This window comes from Chelonoidis abingdonii, chromosome 2 (assembly GCF_003597395.2).
Source record: "Chelonoidis abingdonii isolate Lonesome George chromosome 2, CheloAbing_2.0, whole genome shotgun sequence".
NCBI classification, from domain to species: Eukaryota; Metazoa; Chordata; order Testudines; family Testudinidae; genus Chelonoidis; species Chelonoidis abingdonii.
Genome location: NC_133770.1, coordinates 70,450,531 through 70,466,260, shown reverse-complemented (window position 1 = coordinate 70,466,260; position 15,730 = coordinate 70,450,531). Strand labels below are relative to the sequence as shown.

Genomic DNA, 15,730 nt, shown 5'->3' with positions numbered 1-15,730 from the left:
TATAGACACAGACATTTCCATTCCTTGAATCACAACAACTTAGAGTATTGGATGGATTTTTTGATTGTGACTATCTCGTGATGTGTCATTTATGTAAGGATGCTTGCTATGGAAGTTGGTCTATGTACTGTTCTCAACATTAAGAAGTAGCACTTTATCAAACAGAGAGTTTCCTGACATGCTACTTACAGCAAATTCTGTGGCCTGTTATGAATTTTTTTCTTCCTCTCTCCATCTTAGAGAAATATTGTTATATAATAAGGCCTTATTTTTGAAATGTTCTCTTTTTTTATTAACTGTTGCATGCAGCCCCTTCAACTCTCTTATCTATGGTTATGAGGAGTGTTTCATGCAGTGTTATGATTCATTTCAGTAACACCTCTTCTGTGAAAGGACCCATTAAGATTCCTGGTCAAAAAAGATTGAATGGGATTATGCTCCAGACGCCCTTCCTTTGCTCTTTCTTTGTGTTGGCTGGAGATTGTTCCATCTCTTTGGGACAGTCTGTGAAATCCCCAAACTGTGTGCAACTGCATGGGGTCTTAATAAACACAAGATTTATTAAGAGACAGAAAACTAGAGAAACAGACTGTGTAACATACATAATCTGAAATGCTGCAAAAGATCTAGATGGGTCCCTTAGTAATGTTACAAGAAAATAAACAATGTCTTGCATTTCTAAAAATGTCATCCATTCTGAATGAGCTTCTCTTTTTCTCTCCTCTGACTGTTTTTGACAACCAGCAAGTCAGAGGGTATGTCTACACTACGGGATTATTCCGATTTTACATAAACCTCTTTTGTAAAACAGATTGTATAAAGTTGAGTGCACGCGGCCACACTAAGCATATTAATTCGGTGGTGTGCGTCCAAGTACCGAGGCTAGCGTCGATTTCTGGAGTGTTGCACTGTGGGTAGCTATCCCATAGTCCCGCAGTCTCCCCCGCCCATTGGAATTCTGGGTTGAGATCCCAATTTAAAAACTGTCACGGGTGATTCTGGGTAAATGTCATCACTCAGTCCTTCCTCTGTGAAAGCAACGGCAGACAATCATTTTGCACTCTTTTTCCCTGGATTGTCCTGGCAGATGCCATAGCATGGCAACCATGGAGCCTGTTTTGCCTTGTCACTGTCACCGTATGTGTACTGGATGCTGCTGACAGACACGGTACTGCAGTGCTACACAGCAGAATTTATTTGCCTTTGCAAGGTAGCAGAGACGTCTGAAAGCCCCATCCAAGATTGGGATCCCATTGTACTAGGCATTACACAGACACACAAAAAAGCCCTGCCCAAAAGCTTTTACAATTGAAGTAAAGCAATTTAAAGTGAGAGGGTAAATTGAGGCACAGAGAGGGGACGGGAAGTGACGTGCCCAGTGTTACAAAGCAGGTCAGAAATAGAAGATAGGTTTCTCTATCTATTCCCAATCCAGCCTCCTAACCATTAGACCATGCTGTCTCCAGCGGTGACTCGTCCTCTATCTCAGTGCAGACAGCATTGTGTTCTTGAGAGCCCCTGCACAATAGAAAGCGTATTGCTGGGACAGTGAAGAGTGGGACAGTGCCTGAGAGAAAACAGCCTTCAACTCCCTCATCTGCCTGAAAAAGACTGACCCAAAGAGTTCCCTCTCCATAACTTTCTCCCCTCTTCAACCATCAGGTTGTGGACAGAGTCCTGCAGTCAGTTCCTCGCTGAAGATGTGGGCTAATGGATGTTTACCGTTGGCTGTCGATCTCGAAATCACCCAACCTATGATAATTCTCATAGGTCCGACCGGTAGACTTATCCAGAACCATATTGCAAATTGCAATGCGCAAGATCTGACACCTAGTAGATCCTAGGCGCAGGGATTATATCACCACATGGATATAACAAAACTTCTGTACACTTTCTACTTTGTTTCCACGCCATTACTGTGCTATCCCCCCAGCTCTCTCACGTATTGCCATATATAAACACTTGGACAACCAGTTGTGTCCCTGCTTTTATAGTTGAACTGTTGTCTCCCAAGCTCCTATCATACTCACTCTATTTTTGACCAGAAATACGCAATCAAAAGCTTTCTCAGACTTCTACAGCCAGACCTACATTCTCAATAGAATTCTCGTACTATCTAGCACACGCACACGCTGCGCAAAACTAGATAACCACTTCTTCCAATAGTTTTCTGTTACCTCCTGTATCCCTATGGTCGGACACTAAGAGACCCACGAGATCTCATCCAAAATAGTGCCCATTCGAGTTAAGACATAACAGGAGAGTTCCAGCCAGTTATACTACCACACCCCCACACCATTTTTGAAACCTCTTGCATAATCTGTCACCTCTCCAAATAACTCCATCCCTGTACTAACAGCTTCAAGGTATAGAAAATTCGCTACATCCAATGCACTTTTACTATTATACCCGATCAGATAACTAGTGAAGTTACAGGCACGACCAACTTCTCTCTCCCTACCTAACATCTTACTTACACACACTTCTTATCTCTGAGTCTCCTGTCCTTATAATATTCTATTGAAGTGCTAATAAATTAATAATAATGTTTTAATAAATGGTCAGTGACATTGCCATATTCACACGCATGGTTTTAAACCTTACTGATACTTCTTAATCATAGTAATTACACATAACCAACAAATACAACTCATGTCTGTAACACGTTTATACATCTATTACTTACTTCTTCTTTTTTATAAAAGTTATTGTTCACTTGGATATTACTGTTAAAGTATTTTTTATCTTTTGCTACTTATAGGTGAGAAGCAGTTAAAACCAGTGACCAGCATTCTTGCACAGACCATCGATCAAGTGCTCTAATTCTCATTAGCACTATTCTACTCTTTATCTAAACTTATAACCACACACTGATCCCCATCAATGTGACACTTAATAGAATTATTAACATCATAATATAAAATCCATGTAAGTCTACGCTCCTCATTCCATCCTGCTAGAGCAGCTGGGAGATTTTTCAGTGCCCCTCCCACTTTAAACTTCATGTTCTTTGTTGTTTTTTGTTGTGAACATGGGAATTGAAAGTTGAAGAGGTAAGTTTTAGACTTCTCCTTGAAAGTGGAGAGATTGTGGTCCCTCCTACCCGTGCCAAACTGAATTCCATTGTATTGAGCCAGCTGATGAGAAAGCTTGTCTATACTTTCATGAGCTTTGTCCCAGGCTGGACAAATTTATAATTTTGAGAAACATGGTGCCTCTGAAGATTATTAGCATGGGGAAGAGAGAGAGAGAGGGGTCTTACAGATATCTTGGTCCAACACAGCAAACTAAAACTGCCTGAGGTCAGATAATAATGGTCCTTCTGGCCTTAAATCTATGAATCTGTAATACTATAGGAAAACTTTAGAGTTAAGTCTTCCAAAATGAATGTTCTTTAACTTGATTAAAAATGAGTGCCAAAGCTAGCGAGTAAAGCAACAAAAACGTAGTCATCTGTCTTTGAAAAACGATGTGGAAATAGAGTAAAACCAAAGATCTGTAAGTCCAAGAAGATATCTAAAGAAGCCATCCATTAGATAAAGAAAAACTAGTCCAGCAGTAACATGCATGTTTATTCTGTTATGTTTTGGGGTTTTACATTACAGAAGGCAATGATAATTGCAAAATTGAGTGTCTTAAAGATTTTTAATGCAAGAGGACCTTCTGGTCTGACTTCTGCATAAACACAAGCTGTAGAATCTTACCAAGTGATTTCTGCCTCAGACCAATACCTTGTGTTGGAACCATAGCATATATTTCAGAAAAACATCCACTCTTGATTTAAAGACTTCAATAATGGTGAATCCATGACATCCCAAAGTAAGTTATTTCAATGGTTAATTACGTTTATTATTCAAATTATACACTTTATTTCTAATCCCAGTTGTCTAGCCCTCCTCTTTATTCTGTAAAGTAAACTCCCCTTCCTCTATCTCTGAAATTAGTTGGGGTCGGGGTGGCGGGGCCAGGGCGAAAACCTCTTTCTCCAGCCACACTGGACAAGGACCACAGCATACAGTTGCAGTTAGCACAGTATTTAAGCATCTGCACAAGAAAATAACTTAATCTTGCTATGGAAGTTAAGGAACACCATGCCTTTATATATCTAGATAAGAATTCTTATAGCAAGAAGTCAGCATGGCCCCAAAGAAATATAAATTTGAAACCAGAAATCAGAACAATCACAGAAGCTACCTAGCATGGAGTTGAATAGTGGAATGGTTCATGAGTTTCAGGCAGCTGCATGCTAGTTGTGGTATAAAGAGACAAGCTCAGGCAGCACACACCACCTGTCCGACTAGCCGTGCACATAAGACATTCATATGGGAAGTCAGCAGTGTGCCATAGATCCATACAACAATACATTTTATTAGATAGTGATCTCCACCAAAGCACTCATCTGACTGTCCAACAAAACAATTAAAAGGATGGTATTTTATTTAGTTTTAAGTATGAAAACGAAAAAGTGGGAGATTTAAGAAAGAAGGAAACCCTCACCCATGAGCTTTGCATTGTGTTCTTATCTCCCTGATATTTAGGAGAAGCTGAATAATTCTTCAGATTCCAGAAAAAGGGCATCTTATCTTTTTCACTTTTGTAGGAAACCAGGTTTTCGCTATAGGCGATGAGTGCATAAGAATATCTAAGATTCATAGATTTTTAAGGACAGATGGAACATTACAGTCATCTGTCTGTCCTCATGCACAGCATAGACCATAGAATTTCACCCAGTAATTCTGCAATAAGCCTGTAGTTTTATGCTGAGGTATCTTTATAGACACAGACATTTCATTCTTGAATCACAACAACTTAGAGTATTGGATGGATTTTTTGATTGTGACTATCTCGTGATGTGTCATTTATGTAAGGATGCTTGCTATGGAAGTTGGTCTATGTACTGTTCTCAACATTAAGAAGTAGCACTTTATCAAACAGAGAGTTTCCTGACTGCTACTTACAGCAAATTCTGTGGCCTGTTATGAATTTTTTCTTCCCTCTCCATCTTAGAGAAATATTGTTATATAATAAGGCCTTATTTTGAAATGTTCTCTTTTTTATTAACTGTTTGCTGCAGCCCCTTCAACTCTTTATCTATGGTTATGAGGAGTGTTTCAGCATGTTATGATTCATTTCAGTAAACACCTCTCTGTGAGACCCATTAAGATTCTGGTCAAAAAGATTGAATGGGATTATGCTCAAGACGCCCTTCCTTTGCTCTTTCTTTGTTTGCTGGAGATTGTTCCATCTCTTTGGGACGTCTTGTGAAATCCACACACTGTGGTGCAACTGCATGGGGTCTTAATAAACACAAGTTATTAAGAGACAGAAAACTAGAGAAACAGACTGTGTAACATACATAATCTGAAATGCTGCAAAAGAGTCTATGCGTCCCTTAGTAATGTTACAAGAAAATAAACAATGTCTTGCATTTCTAAAATGTCATCCATTCTGAATGAGCTTTCTCTTTTCTCTCTCCTCTGACTGTTTTGCTACCAGCCCAGCTCAAGGTATGTCTACCACTACGGGATTATCTCGATTTACATAAACTCTTTTTGTAAAACAGATGTATAAAGTTGAGTGCACCGGCCACACTAAGCATATTAATTCGGTGGTGTGCGTCCAGTACGAGGCTAGCGTCGATTTCTGGAGTGTTGCACTGTGGGTACTATCCCATAGTGTCCGCAGTCTCCCCCGCCCATTGGAATTCTGGGTTGAGATCCCAATTTAAAAACTGTCACGGGTGATTCTGGTAAATGTCATCACTCAGTCTTCCTCTGTGAAAGCAAACGGCAGACAACCATTTTGCCACTTTTTTCCCTGGATGTCCTGGCAGATGCCATAGCATGGCAACATGGAGCCTGTTTTGCTTGTCACTGTCACCGTATGTGTGACTGGATGCGCTGACAGACACGGTACTGCAGTGGTACCCAGCAGAATTTATTTGCCTTTGCAAGGTAGCAGAGACAGTTACCATCCTATTGCCACATCTGCCATTGTAAATTGGCGATGAGATGACGGTTTCAGTCATTTTGAACTGTCTGCGTTGTCATGGGTGCTCCTGGCTGGCCTCGCTGAGATCGGCCGGGGGCCGCATGACAAAAATGGGAATGAGTCCCTGGGTCATTCCCTTCTTTGATGTTTGCTAAAAATAGAGTCAGTCCTGCCTAGAATATGGGGCAGTCTACTAAGAACCAGAGCACAGCCGCCTCCATGTCAGAGCCCCGAGTCCACAGAAATGATGAGCTGCATGCCATTCTAGGGGGTGCCCTGCAACAACCCCACCCATCTGCTTCCTCCCCCTCCACCTCTGGCTATCCATGGCAGTGCCCGCCATTTGTGTGATGAAGTATAGTAGAGATGCAGGAATAACAAACACTGACTTTTCCTGAGATACAATGAGGGGGAGAAGCCTCCAGCTGCTATGATAGTCCAGGCAGGACATTAAAGGGTGGCAGGGGAGAGGATGCAGCTCGCTATTATGAGTCTCCAGGCAGTACAGATCTTTTCTTTAGACATGAAAAGCAGGGGGGCTGATGGAGCTAGCCTCCAGTTTGCTATGATGAGGATGGTTACCAGCCGTTTGTACATCTGCAGGAATGACCCAGAGTCATTCTTATTTTTACCCAGGCGCCCCGGCCGAGCGCTTACGAGGCAGCAGGAGCACTCACGGGCTGATGATGAAGATGGATATCAGTCATATTGTACCATCTGCCACCGGGAAGGGGATGCTGGTGTTCAGCGCTGCAGCACCTCATCTACCAGGAGCATGCAGTAGACATAGGGTAACATTGAAAAAAGGCGAGAAACTTTTTTTTTTCCCCTTTTCTTTCCGGGGTGGAAGGGGGGAAGGGTGTACATTGACGACATATACCCTGAAACACCCGGAAAATGTTTTTGACCCTTCAGGTATTGGGGGAGCTCAGCCAAGAATGCAAATACTTTTTGGAGACTGCGGGGACTGTGGGATAGCTGGAGTCCTCAGTACCCTCTCCCTCCCTCCTTAAGCGTCCATTAGATTCTTTGTCTTTCCATTGCGCTTGTCACACAGCACTGTGCTGTGGACCCTGTATCATAGCCTGGAGATTTTTTCAAATGCTTTGGCATTTCATCTTCTGTAACGGAGCTCTGATAGAACAGATTTGTCTCTCCATACAGCTATCAGATCCAGTATCTCCCGTACGGTCCATGCTGGAGCTCTTTTTGGATTTGGGACTGCCTCACCACCCGTGCTGATCAGAGCTCCACGCTGGGCAAACAGGAAGTGAAATTCAAAAGTTCGCAGGGCTTTTCCTGTCTACCTGGTCCGTGCATCCGAGTTCAGATGGAGCACTGTGAGATACCCGCCTGGAGGCCAATACCGTTGATTTGTGGCCACGCTAACCCTAATCTGACATGGCAATACCAATTTCAGCGCTACTCCCCTCGTTGGGAAGGAGTACAGAAATTGGTTTAAAGAGCCCTTTATGTCGATATAAAGGGCTTCGTTGTGTGGACGGGTGCAGGGTTAAATCGGTTTAACGCTGCTAAATTCGGTTTAGACGCTTAGTGTAGACCAGGCCAGAGACAGCTTCTGGTATTAAATGTCTCAACATATTCCCTGGTCTGTATTTCCTGGGATCCTTCAGTTAAACTTTTCAGTTTACTTTGCTCTTCCGCCTGCATTCTCATTCAGAAAGCTATTTACATATATGCAGCTAGTGATTAAATGAACTGCATATGAAATATCTCTTATGCATCGCAAATCCATCCAAAATTGTGCTCACTACTTGGGAGAAACTGTTTCAGTTTTGATTTTCCTTTACAGCGTAAAAGTTCTTTTGAAGTTGTATATGCACAATAGTTATTACTCACTCTTGTTTCACATCTTATTTCCATACGATACCATACCTGAAAGGCTGTCTGCTGTTCATTCTAGCCTATTTGATCATGCTTTTACACATTCAGTTGTTCTAGCTGGAGGCGTAAACCTGAATGTAATTCGTTGTTTGTACTAGATCTGAGTTCAAAGAGAGGGCTTTCTACTTGTGTGTAATTTTCTCAGTATCAATTCACCTGCAATATTAATTCTGGTGTTTCCTAATTTTTGAATGTTTGATTTTGCAATCTTAACTTTCTTTTAAGGTAGGGTTTTGGAGTGTAATTTCCTAAGTTTTTTTTAGAAAGTTAAATTGAAAATCCAAATTATGTCATGTGGAAACATGCTGACAACCCCCCACCCCCATCAGTCTCAGTGGATTTGGGATCTTCAGCTCCACAGCACAGTTCTCTACCCCTTGAGCTAACAGAGTGATTGATAGCAACAGCAGGCTCTTATCTTCTATGCGGACCTACCACTACAGAGGAATGACATGCACACTTTGCCAGTGCGTTTTACTGCTGTTTGTTAGTCAGCAATGGTATGTACCGACTCCGGAAATCCTGAGTTCTATTGCAAATTCTGTAGGGGAATTACAGACCCTTCTGCTGCTGTCCTCCCACCCATCCTTCTCCTTGGCTCCTGCCCTTTTTCCCACCTCAGCACTGCTCTTAATCTCCCCCATCTATGGCTCATCTATTGCTTTTGTCTCCCCTTTCTTACTGGTTCCGGCTCATTACTCCTCCTCCTTCCCCAGACGCCCCATACCTGTTCCTCTCCCCCTCTGCGTTTGAGTCAGGCAACTTCCTCCTACTAATTACTGTCTGGAGCCCAGCAAGGGGAGCATTGAGAGCACAAGTGTCTTAGTTCCTATGCCTGACACCATAACAGCCGTGGACAATTGAGGGGCAGTTGCTCTGTGGGGATGGTGCTTGTGCAGTCCAGCAGGCATGTAGGAATTATGAGGGTATGGACCATGTTCATTCCCAATGGAATCTTCAGAGAAATTTAGCTGTCAAATTAATACGTCTCTACTGAGCATGTGTAAACTAAGATTTTTTTCAGAGCATTATAAATTGCCAGGTTAGAGCACATATTCATGGAGATGGTGAACAGCAAATCCCAGACATCAGTGTGACCCATTGCCAAATTTCATGTCTCTTCTCTGACATATGGAGGCACTACAGCTTGTAAAACAAACAAAAAAATGTTAACACGGCCAAAACATTTTTCCTATATTTGTTCTTGCAAACAGATAAACCACTTTATCAAAAACTAGAAAAAAAGAAAAATCAGCCTGAGGCAGACACCCAATATGGAAAATTGCAGTCTGAGAATAAATTTGGAAAAGTTATATCTGGAAAACAGGATCTTATACTGAAAAGTATTGGGCAGTGTTAATCATAGGTGTTGCTCTGTGCACAGCATGTAATATATTGAAAGACTGGCATTACTCTTTATTATAAATGCAAACCTTTACTAGCTCTGTTGCATGTGTAAAGCAATATTAAGTCTTGTCAATTCCCTCTGAGATTATTTAGCAGCATGACCACTGCTTCAAACCTCCCTTCCAAAGAAGTAGTAATTGTCTGAAATACATCCGGTCTTACTAGTGCAGGCTAATGTAAGGGATCTCTTTTATATTTCTGTCTCATTGAGGAGGAGTCAGTCAGCTTGTACATAGCCTGTAGAGATGGGGCCTACATTTCACTCAAAAGTCAGAGTCTTGGTTTAAGAAAATCACCTTTAGCTCTTAGTTTGGGGATTCAGTGTTCTTAGAACTTTCAGTGACTATTTCTGGATTCGTGATTTAGCCCCATCCAACTAATTTCAAAATGCCTGAAGAGTAGTCTGTGTTTGTGGTCCATTTTTGAAGATAGGCTACACCCTTCCTACAAACATGGCTTCCCATCTGTGTGTGTTTATCTGTCTTGCTCCAGTGTCTTCCTTTGTGCTGCACTAGCTTTCCATCGTAACTACTCCCATTCTGTTATCGTTACTTCTACTTTCCTATCCCAAGTCTTAAGGCTTATGTAGTTCAGGTCAGTAATTTTTAAAGATTTCATTGCTCTTAATGAAGAAGGAAGACACACATACAGATAAAACCTAAATGCCAAGTCAATAGCTAAAATAAAGTATATGGCTTCTAAATGATACTGCTTATAGAATTGTCCAGTTAATCTTAATCTTAAAATGGTGGCGATCTTTATTTAAATCTGGTAAAGACTGGGTCATTCCCATAATTAATAGATGTACCAGAGGATTGATGTCCTTTGGTTTCTTCTATTTTGTATGGCCATTAATGAATCATTATCTCTTGCAAGTAATTACTGATCTCTTGAGAGTTGTGGTTTAATTATATGGGAATCATAAGTAGAAGCTAGGGTTAGGTATTCCAGAGATAAATAATAGTACTCTTGGATGGTTTATTGGTGCTTTAAAAATTCTGGACTTTTTGTCGAACTTAATTGTTAAGTAGGTCTGGTAAAATATGAATTATTGTATTATTGCAGGGGATAAAAGGTACACCGTTGTGACAATGTAACAGATATAAAGCAAGATTAACAAGACAGACTAATAATTAAACCACAGCCAACCAGCAAAGAGGAAAAGCAGTTATCTTGTCCAATGCTATCATTAAGTGCAACTTAAATGCTCTGTAAATATTTGTAAGATCCATAGAAGCATGTAAATTTTGAAGAAAACACTCCAATGTAAAACTTGATTCATTAAACTAAGTGTCCCTTTTTATAAATGTAAAGGCTCATGGAAATCATGCCATATGGCAACATGGTTCATAGGTGATAGGATCCTTGGGTTATGGATGCTATGAGCTAAATGTTACAGAAGACGAGACAGTCACTATGCATGCATTTACAGTGGTGTGAATTGTTTGCTCCCATTAGGACAAAGGGGTTCAAATAATGGTAGTATCATGGTTGCTAAAGAAGTCCAGTTGTTCTTCTGCACTCTATAACTCTGAAACATGATATCTCTAGAGACTGAGATTTAACTTTCCCAGGAGAAAATATAAAAACAGAATAAAAGGATTGATTCCTGCTTGAGCAGAATAAACCTGCATCCACAAACGATTAACACTGCATAATGAAGTAGTAAAGAAGCAAAAGAGATTTCTAATAAAAGCCTAATAACAAATCCCATTACACCATGGTGTATATTTTCCCTTGAAGTGTATTAGAGTTTTATCAAACCTCTCGAATTAGGTTTCAGTAGGTTGTGAGCAAAGTCTGCTCAAATGCTTCAAGCGTAGCTGAGCTTTCGCTCCTAACAGCTTGTGCAACATGAAAGTTGTTGGTTTAAGGGTGGGAGGGTTTGTTACTGCAAGTAATAAGCTTCATGCAGAGTTTGGGTAATGTTTGTGTCACCGTCGGATAATAGTTTCCTGTAGACTAGGCACTGTAGGGTAATGTGCCACTATATGGTAAAACACCTTATACAGAACATTAAATGTGCTAGATTAGCCTTGCTTTTAGTTGAAACAGTGGCTCTGTTTTGTTGCAACATCCAGCCCTAAAGATAGGATTTACAGAAAGTATTAGAAATAGGGGAGGCAGCGCACATTTGATTTTAGTGGAGAGAAGAGCATTGAACATTATAAAGTAAACAGTTATATTAACTTTTATATTAACAAATAACAGATTGACAGAAGAGCACAGATGTAAGATAATTTTATATGCAAAGTTTAAATATTTTTGTTTTAAAACTGTAATGTTCCTTATGGGGAAAAAAAATCTGCTTAGAATTCTGCAAATTCTGTCTTCAACAAAGGTTTATTGCTGTACAGTAGGTTAGCACTCATACATATACAGTTCCACTAAAGAAAAAAAATTGGAATGAAAGTTTTGAGAAGTGAATGAAATCTGATTCATAACATGAGCTTCTTTTACTGAGCACAGATTCATGCAACAATTAAGTTTTCCTAAATTTGTAATTGATTGATCGTTGGCTCACATTTGTGTAGAAATGAACTTCTGATACCGCCCCCCCCCCCACCAAATTTGTTACTTTACAATTCCAGTAAGATAAGGTACAAAGGTTGTCAAATGGCAACTCTTAGAAGTAAGTTTAGTCTAGTTCTGAATTCTAGTTGCCTTTTAGTTCTATTTTTCTTACATAAGCTGCCAGCTTTAAAAAGTGGCGTAATTTGCTTAGAGGAAAATTATAATAAATCTCCCTTTTCACTTTCCATCGACTAAAAGATTTTATGGTAAATAACGTGTATGTACCAGTTAAGAATATAATTATTTCCTTATAAGCCCAGCATGAAATCACTTTAAATGTAATACTGCTATTGCGTACCATTTGTGTAACATTTTATATTTTTCAAACAGCTGTAAAATGTTAATCCTTGCTACAGACCTGTGAGATAGGAATAATAATACTACCAACCTATTTTATGATGTGAAAACTAAGATATACAGAGGCTGACTTGCCTGAAACCACAGAGTGATGAGTTCTTAGTTAACACTGCGATGCTCACTCTGCACTACCAGTGTTGACCAGATGCTACATGTAACCTAGATAGATCTCCACATTTTGGTAAATATGAAAACACATGTATATACAGCATGGAATGGGATTCTACTTGTAGAAATGTCTCTAAATTTTATTGAAATTGAAGTATACATACATAATCAAAATGGTGTATATAACATATTTTTTACATACCTGCAAACAGTATAGTTACATAAAGGGAAGAGGTCCCTTTCTGGTAACTCCAATCCAATCCATAATGATTCCTGCTTCATATATCTGGACTTTTTGGAGGTTTAAATGAACCACTGGCTTCATCCTGCTGCTTAGCTCTTCCAGACCTACTTTAATGATATTTTCTCAGCCTCTTTTTAAATCAATATTAATTTAAATGTACTAGATGATAATATGCGGACTGGTATACAATTTCTCCACTGTGTCCCACATGCACAGTAACATTTTAGTCAATTGAAACTTTTGAAGTCCTTAATGTATTTCCTCCTATAACTGTGTTAGGATACAGAACAACATTTCCCAAAATAAAATTCTTAATAAAAAGATTATCAAATAACTTAATGCTTTTTAAAATTCCATACATTGTTTCAGATCATGTCTGATTTTATGATAAATATGTTGACTTAGTAATATTTGTAATTATTTCTACTGAATATATATCAACATATTTTTTCTAGGCGATGGGTGAGGCTCCTATTTGGACGAGAATTCCCACTCCAGGACCTTCTTGTTGTCTGGGATGCTTTATTTGCTGACAGCATCACCCTGGATTTAGTTGACTACGTTTTTGTAGCCATGTTGTTGTATATTAGAGATGCCTGTAAGTATCAATTATCTTATAATCTTTTTTTTAAAGTGCAATCCAAGTTTTTTAAAATAAAAAGGGTGGAGAGCATCAGAAATTTCTGAATTTCATTTTGAAAGTGTTTTGTGTAATTGAAAATTACTTAAAATGCTAACTACGGTAGGAGCCCCTTGTTACCAAATGTGGTCTGATATATTCATGAAAGACATTGAATGTTGGCGTTAAAACCAAGATTTATTTTCCAAATATTGTTATTTTTTTTATACAGGGTTGTGAGTTGCATATATAAAGCAGAGTTATACAGATATGTGCAGAGCTCCACCTTCTGACAAAGCTGACATATAGAAAAAGTCTCCCTTTGTGGAAATATCTTTATGCTGTTCTCATTCATACGAGGAATAGAGAATGTTAAAGGCAATGATCATTTAAGACAACTAATCATAATTTTCTAACATATATATTTAAGGAAATTTACATATGGAGATAAAATCATATATATGTTGTGTTTATTCTATGGGGGTAAATTATTTAAATAACAAATGACTTAAAATTATTTTAACATGCACTTCTGAGATTTGCTCAATGGTGAAATCTTTATTGTGCTAATGATGTGCAGTAGATACATCTGAATATTAGGCTGGGACAAGTAAGAACATCAAAAGTTAAAGTTAACACTGTATCCTTAACTTCTATCTTTGTGAATGGGGGAAAAAGACACTAAATGATTAATTAAGGAGCTCTTATTTATAAACGAGAACATATTTCTAGTCATTACAAATGTAAGATACTGTTTTTTAAAAAAGGACAATACGAATCATATCTTTCCATAATGAGAGGTATTTATGTCGTAAAATATGTATCACTTTTTATTATAGAGACAAAGTGGGTGAGGTAATATCTTCTATTGGACTAACTTACTACTTCTGGGGAGAGAGAAAGATACTTTCAAGCTCTGAGTTGATCAACAGCGTGTCTCTCTTACCAACAGAAGTTGGTTTAGTGTAAGATATTACCTCACCCGTCTTATGTCTCTCAGATTTAGGGACGGACACAGCTACAATAACACTATACAAATTTTATAGCGCACTTGTGAAAATTTTACACATGCCCATTGCCATTAGTTTATAACAATACTTTAGGTCCAACAAGATCTAGGGGATACAGTTCCAAACACATCTGTGCCTGCTATTTTAGGGTCCAATCCTGCAGATTCTGATGCATGTGCTTTATACATGCCCTAGTTCCACTGACTGTTGTGGGACTACTTCTGTACATAAAGTTTATCCTGTATAAGCACTAGCAGAATAGGGACCTTAGATTCCTCGTGATGATGCTGCCACTGAACTCATTGTAGCGGTTTTAAATCTGACTGTTGTTCAGATGCATTAAGCGGAAGTAGTCTTGAAAATTTTGTTGGAAAAATGTAATGTAAAACGTATAGTAACAGATTTTTTAAAAAAATCAATATTTTATTTATTATGTTACCCTCTAAAAAAGGATGGTGTGGGAAAGTGCACACATGAGCATTCCCTAAACTTTTGATTTCTTGCAAACGTAGACACAAGCACTGGTATGAAATAGCTGTGAACTGAAATAGTGTTCTGAGAATCAGTATGGGATCAGCATATCAAGCTCCTCTTTTACTTTTCAGTTCCCGTGACTTGTACAGCCACTATAAGTAGCTTTTACAAATGGGAGCTAGTTTGCCAAAGATATACTGTATTTGCAATTGATGGCAGAGCACCTTCACTGTTTAAGGAAACATAAATATCAAAATAAATAACTTAAACTCATGTAGACATTTTTAAGCTTATGAGGGTGGTACAGCAATGTAGCCAGATATACGTACAGAATATACTGTCAAACCCAGACTCAAAATAGGTATGGAGGCTTTTCACATTTCTTGACTTTAGAGAGAGAGAGTGTCTGTGGATCAATACTCAGTGTGCTTTTACAGTTTTCAGCAATTTTTTTTATCATTGCTAGTAACTGAGCTTTGAGGAGAAAACAAAACATTTTAGGAGTCTTGTGATACTAAGTTCTGTTCTGAAATTTTTTAAAGCAAATATTGTGGAAAAACTTCCATTTGTAGTATTAATTTGTTAGGGTTTTGTTTTGCTTTAATTAAAAATACCCAATAGTAATTACTCATCCTTTAAATGAATGGACTGGAAAGTTTGAAATTTAAAACTCTATAAATTTTAAACAATGAGAGTTAATATTAGAAGTTCTAAAACAAACTGAGTGATTGCAAAGCCAACCGCAACCTATGATAAAGCTGTAATAATGACAAGATTTTCATGTATAAAGTAGCTCTTAAATACTGTGCATGTTAGATTTTTTAAAATATTCTTTCTTTGTTTTTTGTTCTTGCTGCCATACATACAGTATTCTGTTTTCTTGCTCTCAAGAGCATGGCTTCAAAAAACTCTATTTCTGCTATAATTTTATCCTTTATTTTAGAAATAGACTAGATATGAAGCAAAAAATTTAGATTGTTACATATAGTACCTATGACAAATGTGGTTGTAATGACATGATCATTCAGAAGATTACGGATA

The 15,730-nt window shown here is 38.6% G+C and overlaps 1 protein-coding gene across 7 annotated transcripts in view; it reads left to right on the top strand.

Moving 5' to 3' along the window:
* Positions 1-15,730, top strand: part of TBC1D5 (TBC1 domain family member 5) — a 534,167-nt gene that overhangs the window by 382,941 nt on the left and 135,496 nt on the right. For all 7 annotated transcript variants that reach the window (XM_075062444.1, XM_075062442.1, XM_075062441.1 and 4 more), the window contains one exon: positions 13,042-13,184. In XM_075062444.1, the coding sequence (XP_074918545.1) occupies positions 13,042-13,184 (143 nt within the window). The remainder of the gene's footprint in view (positions 1-13,041; positions 13,185-15,730) is intronic.